At 37.5% G+C, this 25,694-nt stretch overlaps 2 protein-coding genes across 7 annotated transcripts in view; one reads left to right on the top strand and one right to left on the bottom strand.

Annotated features, from left to right (window-relative positions):
• The window catches only part of GLT8D2 (glycosyltransferase 8 domain containing 2), a 34,850-nt gene extending 29,028 nt beyond the window's left edge, over nucleotides 1-5,822 (top strand). For 3 of the 5 annotated variants that reach the window (XM_057486457.1, XM_036891293.2, XM_036891294.2), the window contains 3 exons: nucleotides 1,716-1,882; nucleotides 2,701-2,813; nucleotides 5,650-5,822. In XM_057486457.1, coding sequence (XP_057342440.1) covers nucleotides 1,716-1,882; nucleotides 2,701-2,813; nucleotides 5,650-5,822 — 453 coding nt within the window. Of the gene's footprint in view, nucleotides 1-1,715; nucleotides 1,883-2,700; nucleotides 2,814-5,094; nucleotides 5,258-5,649 lie in introns of those variants that run through there. The other 2 variants (XM_036891295.2, XM_036891296.2) reach the window with 2 other exon arrangements.
• Nucleotides 5,823-6,421: 599 nt separating this feature from the next.
• On the bottom strand, nucleotides 6,422-23,742 carry TDG (thymine DNA glycosylase). Of its 2 annotated transcripts, none has more exons than XM_036891291.2 (10): nucleotides 23,535-23,742; nucleotides 16,631-16,773; nucleotides 14,344-14,582; nucleotides 13,557-13,626; nucleotides 11,979-12,114; nucleotides 11,696-11,778; nucleotides 11,523-11,617; nucleotides 9,215-9,386; nucleotides 8,683-8,808; nucleotides 6,422-8,303 (listed from the first exon to the last, which is right to left on the bottom strand). In XM_036891291.2, the coding sequence occupies exons 1-10, from the start codon at nucleotides 23,555-23,557 to the stop codon at nucleotides 8,173-8,175; spliced, it is 1,218 nt and encodes a 405-aa protein (XP_036747186.1). In that variant the 5' UTR covers nucleotides 23,558-23,742; the 3' UTR covers nucleotides 6,422-8,172. The 2 variants fall into 2 exon arrangements, with proteins under 2 accessions (XP_036747186.1, XP_036747185.1); XM_036891290.2 differs by having other exon boundaries at nucleotides 6,422-8,306.
• Between the last annotated feature and the right edge of the window lie 1,952 nt (nucleotides 23,743-25,694).

Consider the following 25,694-nt stretch of genomic DNA (forward strand, 5'->3'; position numbering starts at 1 on the left):
TTGATTTTGTTCAAAGGTAAAGAGCTCCTTACCCTGGTGGAAATAAGGGAAGTTGAACCTGTATGTAACACTGAAACCAAAAGAATGGCTTCAAAATATAAGACGCTATTAAGAATTGAATGCTGTTCTTCAAAAAAGTTCCAATAAATAATTTTGTATGTGTGACATTTAAGATGTGACACACTTTGAGGCGGCGTAGGCTCTAGGACCAGACTAGAATTTGTCAAAATCTTGGCTCCATCACTTAGTAGTAGCTCTGTGACGTCAGGCAAGTTACTAATCAATTTCCCCCTACCTCCACCCCCACTTATCAGAGGTCGTAACAGTCCTTTCCTTTTAGAGTTATTGTGAGAATTCGTATTATACATGTCAAGTTATTGCACTCAGTTAATGAGGTAATAATGTGTATAAAGTTCTTAGAATAGTTCCTGGCACATGGAAATTGCTCAAGTATTTCCATTACTCCATGTCAGATTTGAGCATCACTCTGAGGCAGATTATGATGGCCTATGTGGGTGAGAAAACATGTCCCACCTCATACTACATTAATTCAACAACTACCTATGAGTACTTACTAGGTGCCTGACACTGTTCTAGGTACCAGTACTACAGTAAACAAAACTTAAATGCCTGCCACCATTCTAGTGGGAAGAGTCATCAATAAACAAGTAAAATATTGAAGAGGATCAGGGTAGATGTCGGGTTTTATTTTCAACTGGGTGATCAGGGAAGGCTCCACTGAAAAGGTGTTGCTGAGCCAACACCTGAAAGAATTGGGGGAACCACCTTTGCAACTATGTAGGGATAGACAAAACATTTGAAGAGGTAATGGTATGTGCAAAGGTCCTGAGCAGGGGTGTGTCTGGTGCACTAAACAAGGAGGTCAGTATGGCAGAGAGCTTAAGGTTGAGAATAATAGGAGTTGGCCAGGTAATGGCATGGGGACACATGGTGTAGGGTGTGGCAGGCCATTTCAGGAACTCTGGCTTTTACTGTGAGATGGGAAGCCATTGGAGGGGCTTTGAACAGATAAGTAACATAGGGACAGAGGAGTTAAAGAGGGTGGAAGCAGAGCCATGGGTTAGGAAGAGCTTGCAGAAATCCAGTGAGTGGCAATTATAGCCTGGACCAGGAAGGTAGCGTCAAGGCAGTAAATGGCTTCTGGGTGTATTTTGGGAGATGGAATTAATAGGGTTTACTGATAGATTTGAATGAAAGGTGAGAAACAGCAGTCAAAGATGACCTAAGAACCCTGAGTTTTTTGCCTACATAATGAAGGATAGAGTTGCCACTAACTGAGATAAAGCTGGTTGTACAGAGCAGGTTTGAGATAGTATCATGATCAGGTTTTGGATGTTAAGTGGAGCTCCTTTATTAAGCAACCAGAAGGTGACATTAAGGTGGGCCGGTGTAGTGGGAGATGGAAATCCAGAGGAAAGGTCAGGGCTGACTACATGGATAGTATTTACTGCCATGAGACCAGGTGAGTCATACACCTGAGAAGTTATGGAGTTAGTGCCTGAGGAACAGGTGCTGGAAATGAAGGCACTCAGCCTTCAGAGGTTGGGGAAACAAGAGGAAACCAGCAAAGGACTCCAGGAAGTGGCCAGTGACACAGGAGGAAACCCAGAGACAGTGCACAATGGTTCCAAGAAAACATTATTATCTGGAAACAAAAGATTGGTCAAAAGCATGCATATCTTTTTCCTTTATAGAATACATATATGGGCTATCTGGACTACCGGAAGAAGACTATAAAAGACCTTGGCATAAGCCCCAGCACTTGTTCTTTCAATCCTGGTGTGATTGTTGCCAACATGACAGAATGGAAGCACCAACGTATCACCAAACAATTGGAGAAATGGATGCAAAAAAATGTGGAGTATGTGTTGACTTCTCTACCAGTTTTCCCATGCTTGGAACAAAATTACTCAATTTTCTATGCATAGCTCAGGAGTTAGAAATATTTCACAGACATCTTGGGTCAGATTTCCTTAGAGGCACTGTTGAGAAAGAATGGGGCCAATAGATGAAAATCAATTCTCAAATGATATGTCAGAGGGAAGTGAGATACTGCAGAATCCCTTATTATACAAACATTTTTTTCTAATAAATTGTTCAATACTGTGATTCTGAATCTTCTCCCAGAATCCTAGTGACTCTTTTCCATGGAAATCATTTATTTTAGTGAAGTTTCTCCTTCTTACATAGATTTGTTTTTAAGGATTATTTTATAAAGCCAACTTTAACTTTGAATTTCAAAAAATTGATCATTTTTCATTATTGAAGTTTTAAAATAGAGAAAACAAAAGTAACACAACTACGTTTTTTTCCCCCCATCTGTCTTTTTTATTTGGGCATTTTTATCACCATAATAGCCTTGAATTTGTGAGTTAAGTTATTCTAAACAATGTAGGATCAGAATTTGATCTCTGTTTGCTATAAAAAGCCCAAGAACTAAAATGGCAAAAATATTAACACTCTGAATCTAGGTGAAGTATATGGGAGTTTATGATATTCTTCTTACAATTTTGTGTAGGCTTAACAATTTTCAAAATAAAAAGGGTGTGGAAAAACAAAAAACCATAGTCTTACTATATAGTGAGAGACTGTCTTGCATCTTTTAAAATTATTAGATTCCATTTAATCTGAGTCTGAGGGGCCCCAGGCCAAATGTTGCTTTTCTATTCCATTTCTTAGGGAAAATCTCTACAGCAGCTCCCTGGGAGGAGGGGTGGCCACGTCCCCAATGCTAATTGTGTTTCATGGGAAATACTCCACAATCAACCCCCTGTGGCACATACGGCACCTGGGTGAGTATTTTAGAGAAAGGACACAAATGTGCACCTTACAGACCTGGTGAGCACCAAGGTGGGAGTGCTTTGGCGCCAGCTTCCTCAGTCCCAGTCTTCCGGCTGACCTTGCACGTGTTATTTGACCCTTATTGCTCAGATCCTGCAAATGCAGCTGATAAAAATGGCCTGAAAAATGTGTTTCCAAGAATTTGTGAGGAGAATTAGACATGCTGAGCATATAGCATGTGCTCAATAAACATTAACTATTGAGAAGATAGAACTTTCACTGTCAAAACTTTTTCAGATGCCTTTGTTGCCCTCTTGGAGTAGCCTTCAGTGGGCAATACCACATGAATTTAGCATAATGGTTTATGATGGATTTAGCAGGCAATCTATCTTTTAAAAAGTTATTTACTGGTTGTACACTATATGAGTCCCTGAACCGTCTTTTCTTCACTCTCCAAACGAAAGTGCAAGCTCTAGGGTATGGACTGGAATCCCAACTCTGCTATTACCTGCAATCTTGGGCAAGTCATTCAACCTCTCTGTGCCTTAGTTTCTTCCTTTGTAAACTGAAGCTAACAGAACCTTATAAAGTTTGTACAAGGAGAACATTACCTAATACATGTAAATTGCTTAGAACAGAGGCTGGCACAAGAAGTTCACATTCATTCAAACACATGGTGACATTAGCCAAAACCACTGGGCCAGACCTATTTCAAAGTTGGAAAGGTTTTGAATTTGAAAAAGGTAATGGGATACATATATTTAAGTTACGCAACACCCTGAGTAGAATCTAGGTTTTGCTGCCAAAGAAGTTATTAAAATCCTTTTGTTTTCAGACATTCTGGGATTATTTTGGAACTGGAGACAATGGATTATGGATTTATATTTACTAGATGCCCATTACATTGCCAAGAACTGGGTTAGGTTCTAGTGATTTTTGCAAAGTGCTATGTCCATTACTGTGCTTTTTGGAAGGACAGATAAAACTGGGAGCTAGGTTCCTATCTCATCTTAATGATTTTTGTATAGATTTGCTTCTTCCTCATTACCAGAATCTTCCTTAATTTTCCTGAGCATCTGTATGTATATAAGAGCAACACAGGGAAGCTAAGGACACCAGTGTTCTGATTTTATTTTTAATGTTGGGTTCACTGATAGGTCAAGTATCAACATTTTCAGGTAATGACTGTGCAGAAAATCCCATCAAATGTCTATGCAAAAACGTTGCATAGGAAAAGCTATGCAGAGCTTAGATTGTTGAGGTTAGAGCATTTATGATATTGGAACAGAGAATCAGAATTTCATCTTATGAAATATCTCACTTATTGACAGAATCTTCCAAAGGATAGAAGTTATTTTTTGTTGTGAAACATACTCTGTTGAAAGGTTTGGAATCAGGGACAGTCTGAAAAGTAAATTCACACAGAAAGCATTTGAAAAATGATTTTAGAGTGTTTTGGAAGCAGAAAGCAATGTAACACTAATGGGTATTAAGTTAGGATCTAAACAAGCAGGCTTAAGATTTAAAAAAATTTTGAAGCATATTTATTAGCTAAAAGGAAAACTGCAAGTCCCTTCAGAGCCCTTCAGCCATGCAGCTGAGAGGTGATGTCCTACTTAGTGAAAACTTCTCACATGAAGGTGCGTGCCTCTTCCCAAATGACCGCTTCCTTTTGTATAAATTCTTTGGAAATTGGTAATTGTTCTAATCATACTGTTATAGCCTGAAAACACATAGCTGCTCTTCTGCAGCTGCCTTCACAGCTGTTTATAACAGAAAACAGTTTTTCTCCTTACATCATGTTAAACTACAATAACCTAACTCTAGTTTTCCTCGACTCAATGGACTTTCAGTTGTTTTCTAAAAATACCAAGTTCCCTTTCACAGAAAGAAAATTAACACCATGGAGGATATTTTTTAAAAAGATTTACATTCATAAGATCTTAATGTACTTCTGTAAGAGATATTCTAAAAATATTCTGAGCAGTGGTGACATTCTGGTTAATGCACGGTCTCTATGTGATCACTTATGAGGGGAATAATATTCAACTGGAGATTGCTGTTTGTTAAAAAGCAGGTCTTAGTCACGTTTCATATGGTAAAAACAAGACTGTTTAAAAGAAAATATTGCCATATTACGGAAGGAAAATGTAGAGAAACAAGAGCCCCTATAAACTCTGGGTGGGGTGGAAACTGACACATGTTGTTTTTGAGACTGACAATCTCTTACCAAAATTTAAAAGGCATGCACCCTTCAATTTAGCAATTCTGCCTACAAGATTTTACCTACAGATTATTCGTATACATGCACAAGACATGCCTAGAAGACTGTATATTATAGCATTGTTTATGCTAGTTGAAGGACAGAAACAACCTGGATGTTGTAATAAGGAACTCACAAAATAATCAAGCACATCCTTTCTTTGTAATCATTAAAAATATTTCAGCAAGTAGTGACTCTATAGCATCTTACTATGCTGATACTTACTATGGACAGTGACTGCAATGGGGTATGTGATGGGGACTTGATAATAGGGGGGAATGTAGTAACCACAATGTTGCTCATGTGAAAAACAGTTCAGTAAATCCACATGTGCCGCTTTGGAAAATTTTCTACACACACAGAGACATATTTATACAATATGCTGGTGTAGAGGCAGAACATTACTGGAAAGATTTCTTGATAAACTCTTTAACCGTGGTCACTGTGGATATTTAGGTTGGGTGGTAAACTCTCCAGTGTATACTCCCTCATTTAATTTTTTAAACAATGAACTTGGGTTCAATTTTTAATATAAAAATTTTATTTTCTAATACGTCTATTATTTTCCTCTAAACACAATGAAGGCTGGAATCCAGATACCAGATATTCGGAGCATTTTCTACAGGAAGCAAAATTACTGCACTGGAATGGAAGACATAAACCGTGGGACTTCCCTAGTGTTCACAACGACTTATGGGAAAGCTGGTTTGTTCCTGACCCTGCAGGAATATTTAAACTCAATCACCACAATAGCTGATGTAACTTGACATATTAAATATCTGCTGTGTAAAAATGTGGAATTGTGCATTTGGAGCCCACTATAACATTGTTCTTTAAGAACAATACCTTTAATACATATGATCCGCAATATAAAAAATAAGACCTACTGTGTGCAGGCACCTTGGATCATTATAGGTAATGACTTATGCCCTTAAGTACAAGTGGTAATTATGGAGACAAGATTATGTGAATGAAATATATTGCTGGAAAGAAAGAAACTCATCTAGATTTCAGTAGTCAGTTCACTTAATTCTGAATGACAATAATATCATTAAAATTTTTTTTAATTTTTAAAATTTCCAAATGTATTGTTCACATTTTTTAACAGGTTGCCAATCTTGTCTTTTGAACAATATATTACATTTAAAACATGAACCTCTGAAAAAATAATATCCATAGATTTTTTTTTTATGATTCAGTATATATATATTATTTGACATGTTAAATATAATAGAAGGTAAACTGATCTCAGGTTTAATGGGGGAAAGAATACCAAATACTATTATAACTTAAGGATAATCATTCTTAGTATTTTTTATTGTAAAATTCATCAGACTTTCAAATGAATTAAAAAACTTTTTCAATATTATTTAATGAAAAAGTCTCATCTTGTCATGTTTAGGATATTACCAACATTTATGATGCACCTGTCATATTTAATGAAAACACCACTGTTGCATGCTTGGAAAATCCTCAAAACCATTCTCTAGTGAACATCCATCATAAATTCAAGAGTATATTCTCCATTCAAAAAAAAAAATCGATTGTAAGGTTACAATCTTTATATGCCAAAGTAATTACCTAGTTACATGCTTTACATAGTCTCATGAAAAAATAATTTAATTGTTCCTACTCCCTGACGCAAGGCACTTCAAGCACCTGCACAAAACATCCATGTAAACAGCAGTACAGTACATGATTTAAATAACATGAATGACTTTTACACAGCTTTACCTAAAGGAAAAATAAAATCCATCGTAGCCACAGATAAAAAGTTAAGAGTCACAAGAATTTGTTTCTCTTACTATAAAGAGAAGAACAGGTCATATAACCTTTTAGAAAAAAAAAAAAAGAAAAACCTCATAAATATTTTCATATAGAAAAATAGCATGCTCCCTGGATTAAGTATGAAATCAGAATATTCAGAAATCATCAAGAGTAAATGCAAATGGCATTTCTGAATATCCAGCTTTAATATCTACCAAGCCTAGTAGTCTGGACTATTTGTAGCACCACGGGAAGTGCGTTAGAAATCACAAAGGTATATTACTTCAAACTAACCTTGTCATAAGGTTCACTTAGTCCACAGTAACAAACAGCAATGGTGCACAGAAAGAATTTTATAAATTATTGACTTACTTAGATTTACCTAGCAAGAAAAATTATGTATTATTTTAGTACATCTCATGTACATAAAGCACCAGTTTAAATAAGATTATCAAACACCTTCAGCATCTTGTTGCTCAGCCTGAAAGTTCACTTCTCACCATTTCCATGTTACATCCTTAAAGCCAAGGAAGATACAATTAGAATGGTGATAGATATTGAGAGAGAAATTCAGTTCCTCCCCTATCAAATGTATGTTTCTCAAGTAAAACACAGAGGAAGTAACAAAATTTAAAAGATATACTGCATTGTCTGGAACTTACCCTTCCAGGAGAGTAGTTTCTGCCTACTAGAGGATGCACACACAGCGCAAGCAGGCCAAGCCAGGGCTCAGTGCCCATCAGTTAAGGCCAGGTTTGCCTGCTGCTGCAAGGCCACACTCTGTGTTTCCACTCCTAAGCAGTTCTCACAAATGCTTCCCACAGGGAAGGCAAAGAGGTCTGGGTGTGAACACGACTCAGGGAACTCACCCAACACCACTGAGAACTACCTAATGAGACTCCACTCAGAGTTACTTCACACTGGCCTCTTTCCCAGTGGTAATTCTTAATATTAGCATGCCCTTCTTAGGCATAAAAGGAGTAATGGTGTATCTAGGTTTACATACAGTTAATAATCAAGTATAAATATCCAGACCTTTGCATTTTAAAATTACATAAAAGTGACTCCCAAAAGAAAATCAATTTCTTCACAAATGAAATACAGTTTATAAAAAGCTGGAATGGTGGTTAATTCAAATATAAAAACTCATATACAAAAAAACCCTACTTTTTCCTTCCAAACTACTTAGGTTCATACAGTTGATTCTACCACACAACTGTACTTTGATTCCATTGCCAGAGTAAAATACAAATAAAATACTTCAGTTAGCAAACTGAGGGTCACTTCTTGATAACTGCATTAAAACTGCAGCATTTAAGCAGAGCTGAGAGACACCATTCTTAAGCATGGTTTCCTTCTTCCCGTTCTTGTGTCCCACAATGGTTACTGAAGGAAGGAAGCTGGTCTGTGAATGACTGGGTCATCCACTGCCCATTTGGAATGTCACTCAAAGTTGATTCTCCACTGTCAGCTGCTAGGAGAGAAAAGAATGTTCTTTTTTTCTATTTGAAAGCTTTAAATGATCAAATGAGATTTCAACAGTTCTGTGAAGGTGAACTGTTATTACAATAGTTAGGCAAGCTTCTTGAATACAATTATAAGTTTTGGTTCTCTTTGCAGATACAGGACTGATAAATCCACATTTGTTATTCAAGGAGAAAAACACAACTAGGATGACTTAGAGTCAGTGACTTAAAGGAAAAAGGCTGCAGAAGTTCCTGTAGTTACCTATTCAATAGATGTTTGTATTACCATTCCCATTCTTTAATAATTTCCTCACTTGAAAAAACCTTTTCTCCCAATCCTGACAAAACCAAGTCTTTGAAACAAACATATGGAAGGGAACATACTTAGCCCATTTGAAGAGAAGCTGCAAGGTTCACTATTGCACAGATTTTCAGCATAAGAACCTCCATATGCTGCTTCATAACCTGGATCATATTTTTCTTCCTTAACAGCCATCTTCTTTGCATCCTCTGTGAGGAGGGTAAAAAGAATTTAACCTGATTTTGTGCAACAATTTTGAAAATAGCTTTAAGAAACCATCATGAACAAATCTTTCTATTGAATGTTCATGTATATTGAGATACATCTTTTGTTATAATCTCACATCTTCTTTGTAACATATATTAACTTGTAAGAACTGTAATGGCCTATGAGGTTTAACTTTAGGTGGGCTACCGTGTTTCTTATGTCCTCAATATCTATCTGTAGGAGTACACAGAAGGCTTTAGTAAAAGGAGATTTTAACAGTGACTAATACCCATTATCAGAGCACTCTGGCTGCAAATACAACTTTTCTTTTCCTTTTAAAACTACAACATACTTTCTGCAGCATATATAAAAATGAAAAGAATAAAAGGATTAACAATGGTAACACACCTTGGGCTAGCTGTAGGTCAAATGTATATTGGACCTCTTGAACGTCTGTGTTTCGTTCAATGCCTTTCAATTGATCTCTTAAGTCTTTCAGCTTAATGTAGTAATGAACTTTGTCCTGGGCTCGAGGAAACTGAGCACATCTTGCACTGGATGACGGCATAACATAGCAGAGCTAGAATCATAAAATTTTATAGTTACAGAAGTCTTATAATTCTACTGAATCCACTCATTTTGAGATTAGAAAACATCTTTCTTTGGGTTAATAACTTGATACTTATTACATATCAATAGACTCAAAATCAATAAAAGTTGTGTTTGAGTTCAAATTTGTAATATTTACTTATTACAAAGCCAATAAACCAAAAACGATGAAGCATTCTTGCCCCAATGTTCATCAACTAACAGTCTTTTCAATAGTAAACATATGCAGTCACAGCTCCAAAGGTACAAAAGGGCATACAGGGATACTATGAAAAGTCTTCTCTCCCAATTCTGTCTCTATCCAAAGGTTAGTTTGCTAGTTCCAGAGGTAATCCATGAACAGACAACCGAATGTGTCTGACACATGTAGACCTCACCCCTTTTAAGACACACAAATGGTAACATTCTCTATTCCTTGTTCTGCACCTTGCAGTTTTTACTCAACAACTATCCCAGAGATAACCTGGTATCAGATATCTATGTCAGAGTAAAAAGAGCTTCTTTTTTCTTTATAGTTGCATAGTACTTTCCTATTTAACCACAGCCCAATTGTAGGATTAATGCTGTTTCCAATCTTTGAACATTACAAGCTGTAGTGAAAAACTTTGTACATATTTAATTTAGAGTATGTGTGAGTATACACTGGATAAATTCCTAGAAGTGGAATGGCTGAGGAGAAAGACATTTATCTGCACTTCTCATTTTGGATGATGGAGACAAACTGTCCTTCATAGGGTATAACAAAATACACAGCCAACCCTTAAACAACACAGATGTTAGTGAGGCCAACCTCTGCACAGTCAAAAACCCATGATAACTTTTGACTCCCCCAAAACTTAACTACTTAACTACTTAGCCTACTGCTGACTGGAAGCGTTAATAACATACAATTAACACATGTCATATGTGTTACAACTGTACTTTTACAATAAAATAAGCAAGGAGAAAATTGTTTTTTCAAGTTGTCACAAATCTCCAAAAATTTTTTCAATATATTTATTGAAAAAAATCAGCATATAAGTAGAAATGTACAGTTCAATTCTGTCTTGTTCATGGGTCACCTGTATAACAATATATATCTTACATACACAAAAGAATGAGGCTGCTGGATTATGGAATTTTCAGTTGCATTTTTTTTGCGATTTTTATACTGGCCTCCGTACCATGTAGCATGGAAAAAAATAATTTGTTTTATTGAGAAAGCATTTAGAAATCCTGATTCAAAAAGATATGTAGGTGCAAATGCTACCAGGTTTCGTAACAGAACATTTTCTAGTACCAACATATTCTTTAATTAAAGTGATGGAGAAATTTGAAAAAGAATTTTTTGTTTCAAAGCTGAATCACTATATCATTCGTAACTATGAACATTTCATGATAAAGAATAAACTTTAAAAGATAAATGCACTCACAGCTCATCACAAAAACCTGTTAGCATACTGGCTTCTCTAACATTTAAAATGTTGTCTGTAACACATGGATCTGTGCATTTTTTAAAAGTTGTAAACAAAACTTAAAACTATGTTAAAGAAGCAAAATTTGAACCAATGTATGCAGAAATGATAGAGTCTGAAAATCACCATGTCATTTCATGATGCCTTTATGTATAAGACATAGTACCAAGTGCCAGTCAGGTTGGCTGAGGCATGTCTGCAACTGGACTGTACTATTTGTATGGCTACAAAATGAAGTTGGGCTAAGTTATATAAACAGAGGGCAATCAGAAGTTTTACTAATTGGGATCATACCTATATTTACATGTTTGGTTCACAACTGAGTAAGGGCTAATCCACCTGAATTCCACAAGAATATGCCACTAAATATATTTTGAATATAGTGTGTGAGCCAGCTCCTCTCAATATCTTAGCCAAGTAATATCATTAAGACACTTTACCTGACAAGTGTTCTTTTCCTTATACAACTGTAATAGTTTCTGAAATAACTTGCAACTATTAGTGCAAATCGAGATAAAGATATTACTCAACAAAATACAATGTGCTTTTTTTATGGTATAAATTGCAATGAAACTGTAGGAAAATGAAGAAGGAATCGAGCCAGGAAAAAAATCTTATTTAGCTGATTTACAAATGTAATTTTAAGGACTTACAGTTTCTGTGTCTGGGATCTTGTGGGGCTGAAGCCCAAATTCTAAGTTCTTAACCTTTACTCCAAAAACTTCTTTACTAAAAATTTCATAAATACCTAAAATGAAATAAAATGTATTTACATTGCCCATAAAGTTAGCAAAGTATAAAGATTAAGTTTAAAAGCAAATCTTACATTTTCCATTAAACACTGCTATTCGTGGTTGATATTTCTGTAATTTCTGCACTAGAATACGTCCTCCTTCACGAAATTCTTTACTAAAATTGAATTAAAAAGTAGTCAAAATATAAGTATGGCAATATTTATAATATACTAAATTCAAACAGCCTTAAAAAAAAAATCAGTTAATATATTTGCTAAGCTCCGCTTGAACTAGGTATGTATGATATTCCTAGGGTATGTGAAGCACCAGTATGGCGAAGGTTCCAATCTATAAAAATAAATGTTACATAATTACCTGGAAAGATCCTTGCTGCCTGGTGTTGTCCTTTCCACCATATTAGTAAATCCAATACCATACTTTCCTGGTAAAGTGTGATCATCCATATGGTTCAGTTGGACCTCACTCAGCCCTGACATAAACAGGCACTTCCCTGTGAAAAAGAGTTCAGATTTTTTTGTAGAAGGTCAAAGGTTTTTGCCCCATGAACTGACACGGTAGTCTCATGCTACTCTTGAAATTAAAAAAAAAAAGAAGACTTAGGATGTTTGGATATTTAGAAAATTACAACAAAGGTCAAATACCATCTAGCAATTTCTGTGTGCTAGGTACGATGCTAAGCACTTGTACAGATTATATCATTTAATCATCATAACTATCAAAAATCATCTAACAATTTTTATCTCCTTTTCATAGGGGGTTAAGGTAAATGCTTAAAACATAGCTAGTCAGTGTAGGAAACTCTGAAATGGTTTGTTTTCCTTTCTAATGACGAGTAGTACCACCACCTGTCCCTGGAACACCTCAAAGAGATAAGCATTCCTCAATGGACTCAAAACATTCAAATACCTTGGCAGTGGAGAAAATGAAAAGCTGGAACTTCCCTAGAATATTTTTTTAAATATAATGGAGACAATATATTATTAGCTACAAAAACATGTTACTATCACTTACCCTAGATGTTTTTAATGCTACTCTTAGATAACCAACTAATATTTCCTGAGGGCCTATTGCATGCCTTATTCTATTAGGCAGTGTTAGATTAACTTATAAACAGGACAACACAGCAGCAATTATATTTGGTTTTAAAGCTCACTCTACAAGTATGGGGGCCTTTAATGCACTTGACTCTTGAACAACATGCGGGTTAGGGGCACTGACCCTTCATGCAGTCAAAAATCTGCATATAATTTTTGACTTCCCCAAAAGTTAACTACTAAAGCCTACTGCTGACCAGAAGCCTTACTGGTAACATAGTCAACACATATTTTCTGTGTTATATATTTCATACTGTATTCTTACAATAAAGTAAGCTAGAGAAAAGAAAATGTTCTTTCAAATTATTGCAGATCTCCAAAAGTTTCCAATGTATTTACTGAAAAAAATTTGTGTATAAGTGGACCAGTGCAGTTCAATCCCATGTTGTTCAAGGGTGAACTGTACTATTTTCCACTAAGTATGAAGTATCTGTAAAGAATGTCTCCCTTCATAGCACCTCTTAACTATGACAACCTGATTGCCAATGATCAGTGCATTTCATCCCTGCACAGAAATCTGGAAAGGTTAGTATTCTGTCTGCACAGGCACAATGACATACTATTTTTACTATTATCTGTAGAAACAACTAAAAAAAAAAATCTTAAAAAAAGAGAAGTACTCCTTTTCATGTCCTTTATTCTCTTACACCAAAATGTTAACAGCGACCTATCATCTCATACCTTATTTATGCACATGCAGAAAATAAGTTGGTATATTTACACATACATAGTCTCTCTTTTCAAAAACATACTTCTGTTAAAAAACAAAACAAAACCCAAACTATTTAACAATGATATCTAGTTCACAAGAAAAACAATAAAAAAAGTTACCACTCACAAAAATGGTTTCCAGGTCCAGGGTAATGATGCCCTTTGTAAGCAGCCATCAGTCCTGGGTTTATGCCAATCTACAAAAAATGTTTATGTATTTAAGTCTTGAAAAGTAGGACTTAGCCCTTAGGGCCTCTGTGGAGGAGTTGTGAACAAAACTGAATTTACTGAAGAAATTTAATCCAGCATCCTAAGCATTATTGTTTATTAATTACCTACTCTGCATATGAACAAATCATTCCATTTTAAGTAAAGAAATACCGTTTACATTAAAAGTTTTGCTGCTGTTTTTAAAGACCAGTTTGACTCCTTCACATCCCCAGACTGCCACCTTTACCTCACCCACGAGGCTGGGAAGAGTGAGTTCTGGAGCCATCGCCCGGTCTGAGGGCAAGTCCAGCCTCAAGCCCCCTCCCTGACCCCCAGCAAGCAGCTTCCACCTCACGTGTACAGCTGACCTCAGGTATCACGTAATTTAAGTGATTCGCATGGATTATTTTAGTTCATCACAACCCTATGAGGGAGATACTATTACTAACCTTGTTTCACCAATGAGGAAATGGGTGTTCTGGAAGACAAGGCCGTACCCACATGGCAGGATCTGAAACCAGACAAGCCCACTCTGGAGCCCGCCCTCTTAACACACCCACGATACGGCACCCTGACGGTGACACCTTTTACTGTCAAAAGGATTCTTAGAATCATTTTTTTCGGCAAAATGCCACTGGCAAGGACAAAAGTTAAGTCCCTTTACTATGCTATGTATAAAACCAAATGAGAACACAGATCCTTACAATCACAATGTCCAGATTGAAGGTCAAAATGTCCGGGAGAGTCTTGGTCAAAAGTTCGGCCTCTGAAACACCATTAAAACGGTCTATTTTTCTTTTCACTTTAAATGTATCTGTAATTTTTTCTTGCTTTTCTTTCGATTTTGTGGACTTGCCAGATTTTTTGGCCTCGGCGGGTTTTTTGGGTTCCACTGGTTTCTTTGGTTCCGTTGTTCTGGGTTTTCTTTTCCTTTTTGGGGTCTCTGAAACGATTCCCAGGATGTAGATGCAGAAAACTGTTAACTTAGAAAAGTCACCCCGTTTTGTCTTTCTCTTCTATTTCCCAGCATCAGTTTCCTCGGCAGTTATCTTCCCTTCCCTTCCCTTCACCCCAGGACTGGGTTCCTGTGGCCCCATCCCCCATCCTCCTGCCTCTGCTAGTTGGTCTTGGGATGAAACATCCATAATAATCATACATTGATTTTCCACACAATCTTATCTGGCATCTTGGCCTCCCCAGGGATACAAAGGGTCTATTTTAAAAGTACCATTTTATAGGAATTGCAAATATAAATATGCAAATAGTTAAATAAACAAATGAAGAAATAGAAAAACAGGAAGGGAAACATTTTAACTTGATTTCCCACAAATTTCCAACAGCAGAAAGCCTCAAATAGCTTGTAGATTTGTTTTAGAGATCATGAATGTATATTCTTTGTTCCACACACAGCCAGAGGTGCTGAGGATGAAATCTCTGGGCTGGCAGTATTTTTCAAAAGGTAAGACTAGGGATCTGATCTCAGGACTTAAAGCAGTTTCTCAATCCTGGCACTACTGACGTCTTTGGCTGTGTAATTTTTGACTGTGGGGGCTGTGCTGTACATTATAGAACATTTAACTGCAACCTGGCCTCTACCCACTAGATGCCAAAAGCAACCTGCCAGTCACAAACATCACAGGTGACTCCAGACAAAGCCAAATAGCCCTTGTGGGGGCGAAAACACCCCTGGTCAAGAACCGCTGACCTCAACTTACCCAAAAGGAAGACTTGGTTTCCTTACCCTTAATTATTTAGCATCTCTCTTCATTCCTGGGTCCCTGCCCCTCCTATTTGGCATTTCCCCAGCTCAACTTCCTGTCCTGTCTCTTCTGCCTCACTGTGCTCGAGCCACGCCCAACGGCAAGGGATCCACCTCGCTGGCCCGGAGCTGCTGGAGGCCTAGTGCTGCCTGCCCAGGAAACCGTGAGTCAGGGGAGGGCTGCCTCCAATGCGGTGGAGTGGGATGTGTTCCTGGAATCGTAACTGAAACCCTGAGCCCGTTTCTCATACGGTAGTACTACACTGGAGAAAAGCATTACCTTCTCTCCACTGCCCACCGCCACCCCAACCCCAAATCTATTCTCTCTTCTAATTCTCTATCTTGGTAATGGTACCTTCCACCCAATTGCCTGGGATTTACTTCCAGATTCCTCTTTCTCCTTCGTCCCTCACATAAACTCCATGAACCATGACCAGGTCATTCTACCTCCTGAGTATTTTCTAATTCTGTCCCTCTTCACCCCTTCAGGTCTTCATGTTGTCCTCAGGTTATTCAGTTTCTAATCCACTCCTTGCCTCTAACTTCTGCCTGGCTCTCTACCATTTAATCTGTCCTCCATAATACTTCCAGGCTCATTTTCTAAAATGTCAATCTGCTTAAGTCACCCTCTGCTGACATTCTCTCAACAACTCCCTGCTATCAGGACAGAATATACAATTTTCATCCTGCCTCCATCCTTGTTAAACCACCAGCCTTGGCTGCCCCCACCCAGCCTCATCCCTCGACATTTCTTTGCTATCTCCCAGGCTCCAATGACACAAAATCACTGGTTTTTAAGTGTGTCATGCTTCTTCACGTCTGCGCTTTGGCACATGCTGCTATGTCAGCCTGGGATCTTCCCCATTCCATTCTTCACAGGGATAAATTTCCTCACCCTTGAGTTCAGAGCTGTGGGAAGATGCCTCAACCAACAGCCTGAGTTAGGTGCCCGCGCCATGGGCTCTCACAGTCTCTTGTGCCCCTCTTCACTGCTTAGTGTGCTGATGCATAACATGCATTTGTGTATTATTTTCCCTCATAATTTTCTCAATTATGAGATATTCAAGGCTCCAGGTTCTTTTATTCCCCCAAATCTATCACAGTGCGTGGCACATAGTACTTAAAAAGTGGATTAAATCTTTTAACACTAATAAAATTCATCATTAAATCCTTTCTTAAATAAGTTGGCTAATCTAATAGCTAATTTGCTAAACTATCCTGGTAAAAACTACCTTGTATGGGTTCCTGAAGAGGAGCTGGGTCTGGAACTTCTCTTGGTATTTGCTGTTCATTCATAACCACCATATTAGGAGCTTCAGCCATCATTTGTTGAAATGGAAATGTACAAAAAGCTTGAGTTTGCTGAAGGGAATAGCTGAAAGAAAGATCACATTAAGATATGATAATAAAAGAACCCAAATGTAAGGTGAAATGATCAGCTGTGAAAAATCTTTAGGATCCAAGTATTTTGTAATTAGTATTTAGTTAGAGTTGATAACAGGGGCACAGAAAGGAGGAAGATCTATTCCCATGTGTACACATTCATTGATCTTAGTGCCTATTCACCAAACATTAATTAACTCTCACACCGTCTGACAAGATGTGTCATCAATAAAAGTTACCTGTCCTGTCAAGTCAGTACTTTCTCTGAAATGAGATCATGGAAATTTTCTGTAGAGACCTGAAAGCCCCACCAGCTCACACAGGGCTAAAGCACCCACAAAAACCATCTGCATTCCCACCCTCAGTACCAAGTCCTCTTGTCACAAAGATCCCCACCAATATAACTTTACTGATATAATTAACATAACTTTGTGAAAGCTGGAGGTGTACAACTGGATGATCTGATACACATGTATTACAAAATGATTATTACATGGCCTTAGCTAACACCTCCATCATGTCACATAATTGCCATTTCTTTTCTGTGGTGAGAACATTTAAGATTTGCTCTCATTGCAACTTTCAAATATTGCAACAGTATTAGCTATAGTCTTCATGCTGTACATTAGATCCCCAGAACTGGTTTATCTTATAATTGGAAGTCTGTATTCTCTGATCAACATCTACCCACTCCCACCTCCCCTACAATCTAACTTAAGTTCTTTTTTGGTTTATTTGCCTGTTTACTTATTTATTCATTGGATCTGTTTTTTAACTGTTGCTGGGTTTTTGCCACTAAAGGAAGAGTGGAAATGGACATTTTGTCAATATCTGTAAGTTTGTGGGGAAAAAACCACTCTAAACCTCTTTTCTACACATGACTTAACCTTTGTTCAGAGTAGTCTGTTCAATATAAGGAGTGTAGTCCTTCACAGAAAACTGCCAAAAAATGTTTCTAATGACCATAAACTACTACCTCAAGCTGCTGCCATCAGCGTGAAGGTAGGTAAGTAAACATATTTTATGAAGTTCGAGTTATAGCTAATGCCAAATAATGCTATAAAATACCAATTAAGAAGAAAACACTAGGAAATAAAACAGATAAATAACATTTACCTTTCAGAGAGAAAAGTTCTATTTTCTGTGGCGAGCTATTCTACTTACTAGTTTTCTTTCTCTGTAAATGGAGATTAAAAAGGCAAACAAGTACACTTTAAGTGAGTGAACTCTAGAGTACGTAAATCATAGCTTAGTAAAATGGTTTAAAGAAAAAAACGGGGGAAACTAAAGCATTCCCCAGGATCAATTTAAATGGCCCAGACAGACCTAGGGTAACAGACTACCCCAGGGTGGCTAGGCTAGAATGTTGGATGCTCAAATACAAAACAAAACAAAACAAAAAAACAGGGGCCAAATACCAATGGACAAACCACTGGAGAGGACTTTCAGCTTCATCTACCTGTAAGGGTAAGTTAGTAAAGAAAAGGTTAAGAATTAGAAAATATTAAACCATATCTTAAGATATCATATTTATTTAAATATATTGCTTTCAAATTATATTTGAAAGATATACAATATCTTTCAAATATACAGATACAAAAGAAGATACAATGGTTTAGCAAACGTTGGTACTTTAACATGAAAAATGATTTGCAGCTACTAAAAATTAAATTTACTGGTATTTTGTGAAAGCACAGATGTTTAATAGATACTTTAAAGAAGAAAAGACTACAAGAATATTGAAAACTATGGCTGCACATAGGGAGAATATGTAGATGAAGACTAGAAGTTAAAACGTACAGATGAAAAGCAAAGTGCTTCATCATGCCTGGCACTAAGTAAAATATTTTTTTCATACTTAAAAAAAAATATTTATAGCTTTTTGATAAGTTGTAAAAATATTGGTACTTCAGTGTTTATTACTTAAATATTCTAATGAGGAGCTGGATATGGCTAGGTTACATCAAGAGATCTCGTGCAGTTACCCTTTAGAAATTCTAGTAAAATAAACTATAACTTTTAATTGTGGCCAGTGGCAGTTTCCAAGATATGAACAACCCCTTTCAGCTTGAATATAGAAAAGTAAAGACATGTGGTCACAATAAATGTGGCCAAAAGAATGCAGAAGATCTGTTCGTAGTTTGTCACACTGTCTGGAAGGCAACCTACCACTCTATCTCACACATGTGTCTCATTTGAAGCACTTCACAAGAATCCGAACTTAAAATATGTAATTTAGGGAGACACCACTCCCATCACAAAATAATTCTGAACTTTAAAAACTAAATTTCCAAAATGTGGCTCTTAAGCCTAGTTAGGGGTCATTAAATTCTGAGGCTCAGAAACCAAAAATTAGAATTTTGGGTATCAGTTGGCTGAAGAAAAAGAAGAGAAAACCTGAAGTTTTATTTTAGAGATACGTATCAATTTTGAAAGAAACTTAGAGCATTCATGTATCCCTTAATCTTTCTAAAAATGATCTCTGGCCCTTTATAGTAAGTCAAATTAGAACAGAAATAGAAAAATAAAGCTATGGAAAATAGAATGCTCAAGTTCTAAGGTGATACACTGTTAAGTTTAGCCTGATCATCTTAGCAGCTTCCCAACAGCCAGAACAAAAGGAAAATGGGTGGATTATAACATTTTTACTACTTGGCAGAAGCATTACCTCTGTACAAAAACCTCCAGGAACGTTAATGCTAGGAAACTGGAACTAAACTAGCCACGAATGCTAGAACTAATGAGTCCTGGATAACTTAACTTTCTATTATCTAATAACAGTTAAATTTGCAAGCAGCGTAAACCTGTTTCAACCCTTATGTGAAAATATTTCTTACATACATTTGTTGTATTTATATGTAATTGCCACCTCGTAATTTGGAATTGTGCAATGTTCATGAACAATATTTTCTCTGTATGAGGGTCAGCAACAAAGGAACAATTAGCCAAGCTGTTCATCCTCTCAGGACCTCCACTCCCGCACCATAAAAATTAGGGATGGGATTCAGTGATTTCTACATATATGGACAATGTATAGGAAATAAGATCAAATCCCTCCAGATTCAGAACAGACCCCAAAGAGTTTTTACTTTAACTCCTTGATTTCAAGCTGACAAGCATGATGAATGATTTTATTTCTTCTCATTCACTTTTCTTCCCTATCACATTTGCACCCACAACTGTTCTGTGCTACTTATCTCCTTTTCCTGCAATTAACCCTTTCCTCTCTCCTAGCCTCCATCTGCACTCACTTTCTCTTGAACAACAGTGCTCAAAGGATTGGTTTTTTTAGCCATCTGAAATTGATGAACTCTGTATTTTCTGACAGTCTTTCTCAAAACACGTGCACACATACACACACACACACACACTTGACTGAGTCCAGGTAACTCAGATTTTGCTTTATTCAAACAAGTCTTTTATGTTTTTCTCTAAAATGAATAATCCTACTTTTTAATCCTCAGGTATTTCCCACTATTTTAAAGACTGAAATAGCCCTTTTTTCTAAATGCATTTGTCTTAGCCCATTCTGGCTGCTGTAACAAAACACCATAGACTGGGTGGCTTATAAACAACACATACTTGTTTCTCATAGCTTTGGGGGCTAAAAGTCCAAGTTCAAGGTGCTGACAGATTTAATGTCTGATAAGGGATCTCTCTGGGACCTCTTTTATAAGGGCATTAATCCCACTTAGAAAGGCTCTGCCCTCATGACCTAATTACATAAGAAAGGCTCCCCACCTCCAAATACCATCTAATTGGGGGTTAGGTTTTAACCTAAGATTTTTGGAAGTACACATTCAGTCAACAGCAACATTTTATTATCTTCATTTAAACAAGCATATGCAATACTGAATACTTTACAAAATAACAATTGATGCTAAGCAATCCAAATGCATGCCCAACTAAAGGCTACTAGTTCTGTAAACCACAATGCAATACCAACATAACTATTTAAAACTACATTTAATATTGCTAAGTGGAAGTGTGTGTATTTGGCATGCATTACTGGGTTCTTACAGTGTACAGTCTACTAGAAACTGTAAACACAAAGATTTAGAATAAGCCCAGGTCCCCGGTTCATTTAATTATTCTTCATATAGTATGATTTCAGGTTTCCTCATTTTTGGTGTGCAGATCAAACAAAAAAACACTCCAGATACAGCCTTGTCATCCTGAAACTAAGCAGGGCTATAAACCTCCTCATTCTGCAGACATATTACAGAATCCATTACATTAGTTTTACTGGCACCGACATTATACTCTTGATTCACACTGTTTTCCATCAGTGAAAACTGCCCTTTTATCACCTCACTCACCTCACACTTGTATCATTGATCTTTCTGCACCTAAGTACAAGACTGTGCTTCTTTTTGTAAAAGGTGACTCCCCATCCAGCCAGGTGGGATTGATCTGGATTCCTATACAACCTATCATTTCTAAAAACCCCACCCAGAGATGGATCACTGATAAATTTTACCAGCATGCCATCAGCACCTTTAAGTTATTCAACTGTTGAAAAGAATAAAGTTGGGGTAGAACTACATGGCACTTCAGTATAGACCTCTCCTCAGCCTGCCCTTAATGCTTTCAGTAGTGAACCAGTTTTGGTTTCACCTAACTGGACTGCTATCAGTCAGTCAGTCCATCTTCATCTGGCCCACAAAAAGAAGAGGTATGGCAGTTGTTAGGGAAGCAGACTTTGAAGCCACACTGCCTGGGTTCAAATTTCAGTTCTGTCACTTGCTAGCTCTGTAAGCAGGTTCTTTAACTCTTTATGTCCTAGCTTCCATCCACATCTGTAAAGTAGGCATTCATTGGTTATGAGGATTAAATTAGTTACCTCATGTAAAACACTTAAAACAATGCCTGGTATACAGTAAATTTACTATAACAATTACAAAAACAGATGATTAAATATTTTTGGTGCCTCCCTCCATTCTCCTCCTGATGCTGGTTAGTCTAGTATCATTATCCAAAAGGGAATGAACCTAGCTTGGTGGGTCTTGCTTTTTTCTGAACTTCTATTGTAGCCTAATCGCCACTAGTTTCTTTTAAATATGCTTAACAACCACTGAGATATAAAGTTTGGTTTAGGATCAAAGTCAATAAACTAGAGGACAGAGTCCACCTTTTAGAGGAAATAAGAACCCATTTTTTATTTTCAGGCTTCCAGTCCCCTCTCATGTTGCCTACGGTTCTTTAAGACTGCCCATAATCTGGCCTCGCATTTGAAATGTAATTCATCTAGACCAGGAAATATATTTTTGTTACAACACTTAAAGGTTCTCTTAAATGCCTTCACTGGAGATGAAAAATCAAAATCAGAACTAAGTCCTTATGGTTTCTGTCAGCTACTAACACCATGTCAATAGACTAGACAGAAAACACAAAACTTTGTCTTCCCATTGTCCACACTTAACTAAAAAAGTTGTTCTTGGGCTCTTTAATATTTCTAGAAAGGCTGATTTCATTTGAGGGTTAATCTTTCCTGTGTGTCTACTCAGTGGTCTCTGCCACACTTCTGTAGTCATTTTTGATTTGTCATTCTACTTTCTATCTTTAGTAAAATGTTCTTTTCATTCTTGAGCTCATTAGAAACATACTGGTCCTCCTCCTTTTTTCCTCTCTGATTAGTCGGTAAGTGCATGTCATGACTCATGGGCTATCTTTTTTTTTCTAAGTCTACATCTATGGAATTTTTTTCTTTGAAATTTTTTCAAGTTAACCTTCGAAAATAAAAAATAAATTTATTATACCCAGCATTCCACTCCATTCCTTGATTACTGCAAAGGTGACAGAGAGCCACTTTCTCAGGATTACATGGGGCCTGAGACATTTTATAATTTCCAAGAACAAATTCATTAGAGTATTAACACAGAATTCTCTATATTTCCAGAATGAAATCTTTATGAATCAAAATTAAAAATGCTCTACAATTCTGTGGCTAAGATAGAATATAAGTTAGAAGGACACTTTTTAGCTAAACGTTGTATCAGAGATCTACTATGATGTAAGATACTGAATAAGGTCTCATAATGTGTAATTCATTTGATGGTAGGTTTTATCAAGGTCAATTCTGATCTTAAGTAAGATCACAAAGCTGAGAGCAACTTCCATTAAGTTCTGGTGAATTTTTTATTTGCAAAGTTTTTCTGAGAAAGAAGCGGAGTACTTCATTTCAGGACTGCCACACAAAGTCAGGATGAAGCCCACACTTTATCTATATATATATATATCTCCTTTCCTAAAGTCTATCTTGGTGACTTACACCTTCCACATGAACACTGATTCATGGAATGTGGTCAGAACTCTTGTCCAGAGATGCCCTATTTTATAGACATGAACAGGCCCAGAGCAGTGAAACGTCTTGCCATGGCTAAGGGCCCAGTAGCCACTGAAAGTCAAGAAAATTCATTAGGCTGTTTGACATTATTGTACATGCAAATCTTTTTTTTCTTTTAAAGACCTGTTACCATATCTAATTATTTATTTTCTTATTCGATTTTCTGCCAGCAGTTCAAACCTCCAAAATCTGTGCTTTGCAAAACGTTCCCCTCACGTATGGGTAGACGCCGGGAAGGAAAAGGGTCTCAGGTGCGTCCCAACAGCCCAGGTGAGGAGCGAGCAGGCCGGCAGTGCGCACGCGCGGCCCGGCCTTTGTACTCAGGCCGTGGCATTTAAAGACCACTGCGTTGCGTGCGCGTACCCGCTAGTCGTGCTCGCCAGTCGGCCACTTCGCCCCGGCCTTACCTGCCCGCGTTCTCTGCTTCCATTCCTTGCTGCCTTTCGCGTGGGAGGAGGCTACTCCTGCCAGGCAAGCGAGAGACTGGTCTCTGTAGTACCACGGCGTACGTCCGGCGGTACAATAACCAGCTTGGGCCACAACTGCTGGCGAAACTGGAACAGTAGCTAGTGCGCAAGCTCCTCCCCCAAGCTTCCAGTTCCCCCAAACCCACCTCAACCCCGCCCTCCGCGGGGTACTTCCGTCTATTCGGAGCCAAATCCCACGCCTTGTAGTTATCACGTGACTCAGGCAGTCCAATCACGTTTGTTCCTCTCGGCCGATAGGCTCGCCGCTAGGCCTTTCGGGAAGGGTGGAGGACCGAAAAGGGGAAGGGGTGCGCGCACTCTGCTGACGTAAGCTTTTGTCAGCCCCAGCTCTTCCGTGGTGGGCGGATGGGGGCAGTAAAAAGGTGAGGTTGTCTAGAGTGTACTGTGTAGGAGGGATTATCAGGATTATCCAGGCTTTTCCACTTCATATTTTAACCCGGGTAAAAGTAGTGTTTTGCATTAACTATCAGGTATTAATCATCAAAACTGATGTGAGTGAAAGAGACTTTGGAAATAAGAAGACGTCGTTGTCAGGGGCCAGTGTGACATCTTGGGCTTCAGGTTCGTAGTCTGTAAAATGATGGTGATTGTAAAACTGCTTCGTAAAATGTAAAGCTTCACATAAGCCATTGTTTGCTTTACTTTGGATATGTAAAGATATTAACATTTGAAATCTATTGCAGTAAATACCATTCAAGACTCACGTCCACTTTATCATCTTACAGACTAGCCCCTGTGTTTATTTCTGAATAAATAACACTGTCTTTTACAGGTAGTTTTTGTTTCATTAGTTCTCAAGTTGTCACTGGTATTTAACAACTTCATTAAATGACCATTAATGGCTGTAGTCTTTTCTGGTTTTCTGTTGCCTGCTGTATTAGTTATCTTTCCCTAGTTAAGCCTGGTAACAGATGGGCTCCAAAATCTCAGTGGCTTACAGGAACAAAGGTTTTTCACTAATGTAACATCTGGGAAATGTTGGTAGCTCTGTGCTTCATCTATTTTCTTCATTCTGGGATCCTGGAAAGAGCTTTCAAAAGTAAATCCAGAATGATTAGTTTGTATTATATCAATTGCTTAAGTGAAACTTTTAGTGTTTTTTAAGTTTCCAGAGTTTTTACAAACTCCGTCCATTAGGAGGTACTACTTAACATAACTCATGGTAGATATTCAATAAATATTTGTTGAATGAATGAATGAATGAACCATAGCCCATCCTCTCTCTCTGGTTTTTCTAACTATTCAGGACCACAGTCTAGAAAGTTTTAAAGCAGCTGGCTTGCTTCGGTTATTTCAGAGAGAATTCTGGTGATTGAATGTGTGTAAAGAGCTGCAAACTTTTCTCAAGATGTTTTCACTGAGAAGTTACTGTTGAGCACAAGGGTCTCCCTTACTGTGGGGTGCTGTGTGTTGTGGGTCTGCCAGCTCCATTCATACCATCAGCAGACTAGGGACCTTTGCTCAGTTCTGAATTGCAAAAGGAAGATTTTACTGGAAGAGTTGTTGGGGAGCAGGACATCAAAGACTTGATACACACGAACATGTATACATATGGGATGATGTTAGAATTATTTCTTATAGTGAATCGTGATGGAAAGAAATGGTGAAACAGTTGCAGCAAAGTGACTCCTACCCCAACTGTGTCTCTCTCACCGCCGTTAAGTTTGAGTCTGAAAGACAAACTTGCTCTGCTTGTTAGAAAGGGGCTTGGGAAAGCCTAGAACAAATGTCCTCTTATCTTTGCCAAATATGTCTCTATGTCCAAGAGGCCTTATGTGAGGCAAATTTCAGAACTGCGTAATTTCATACACAAGTGGGTGCTGAAAATAACTGCCTTAAAACAGAAACAGAATAGGAAATGTGGAAGTGTTTATATGGAATAAGTGTTACTGTTTTGTAAGACTTGATACACACGCACACATATACATATGGGATCATGATGTTAGAATTATTTCTTAAAGTGAATTGTGATTGCAAAAGTTTGAAAAGCCATTATAATAGGGCTTATTCTTCCAAATGACAGGGAGCAAATGAGGACACTTGTAGTTCACTCTCCTGTGTCTACTCAGTTGATTGCTT

Source organism: Manis pentadactyla, chromosome 10 (genome assembly GCF_030020395.1).
Source record: "Manis pentadactyla isolate mManPen7 chromosome 10, mManPen7.hap1, whole genome shotgun sequence".
Lineage (NCBI taxonomy): Eukaryota > Metazoa > Chordata > Mammalia > Pholidota > Manidae > Manis > Manis pentadactyla.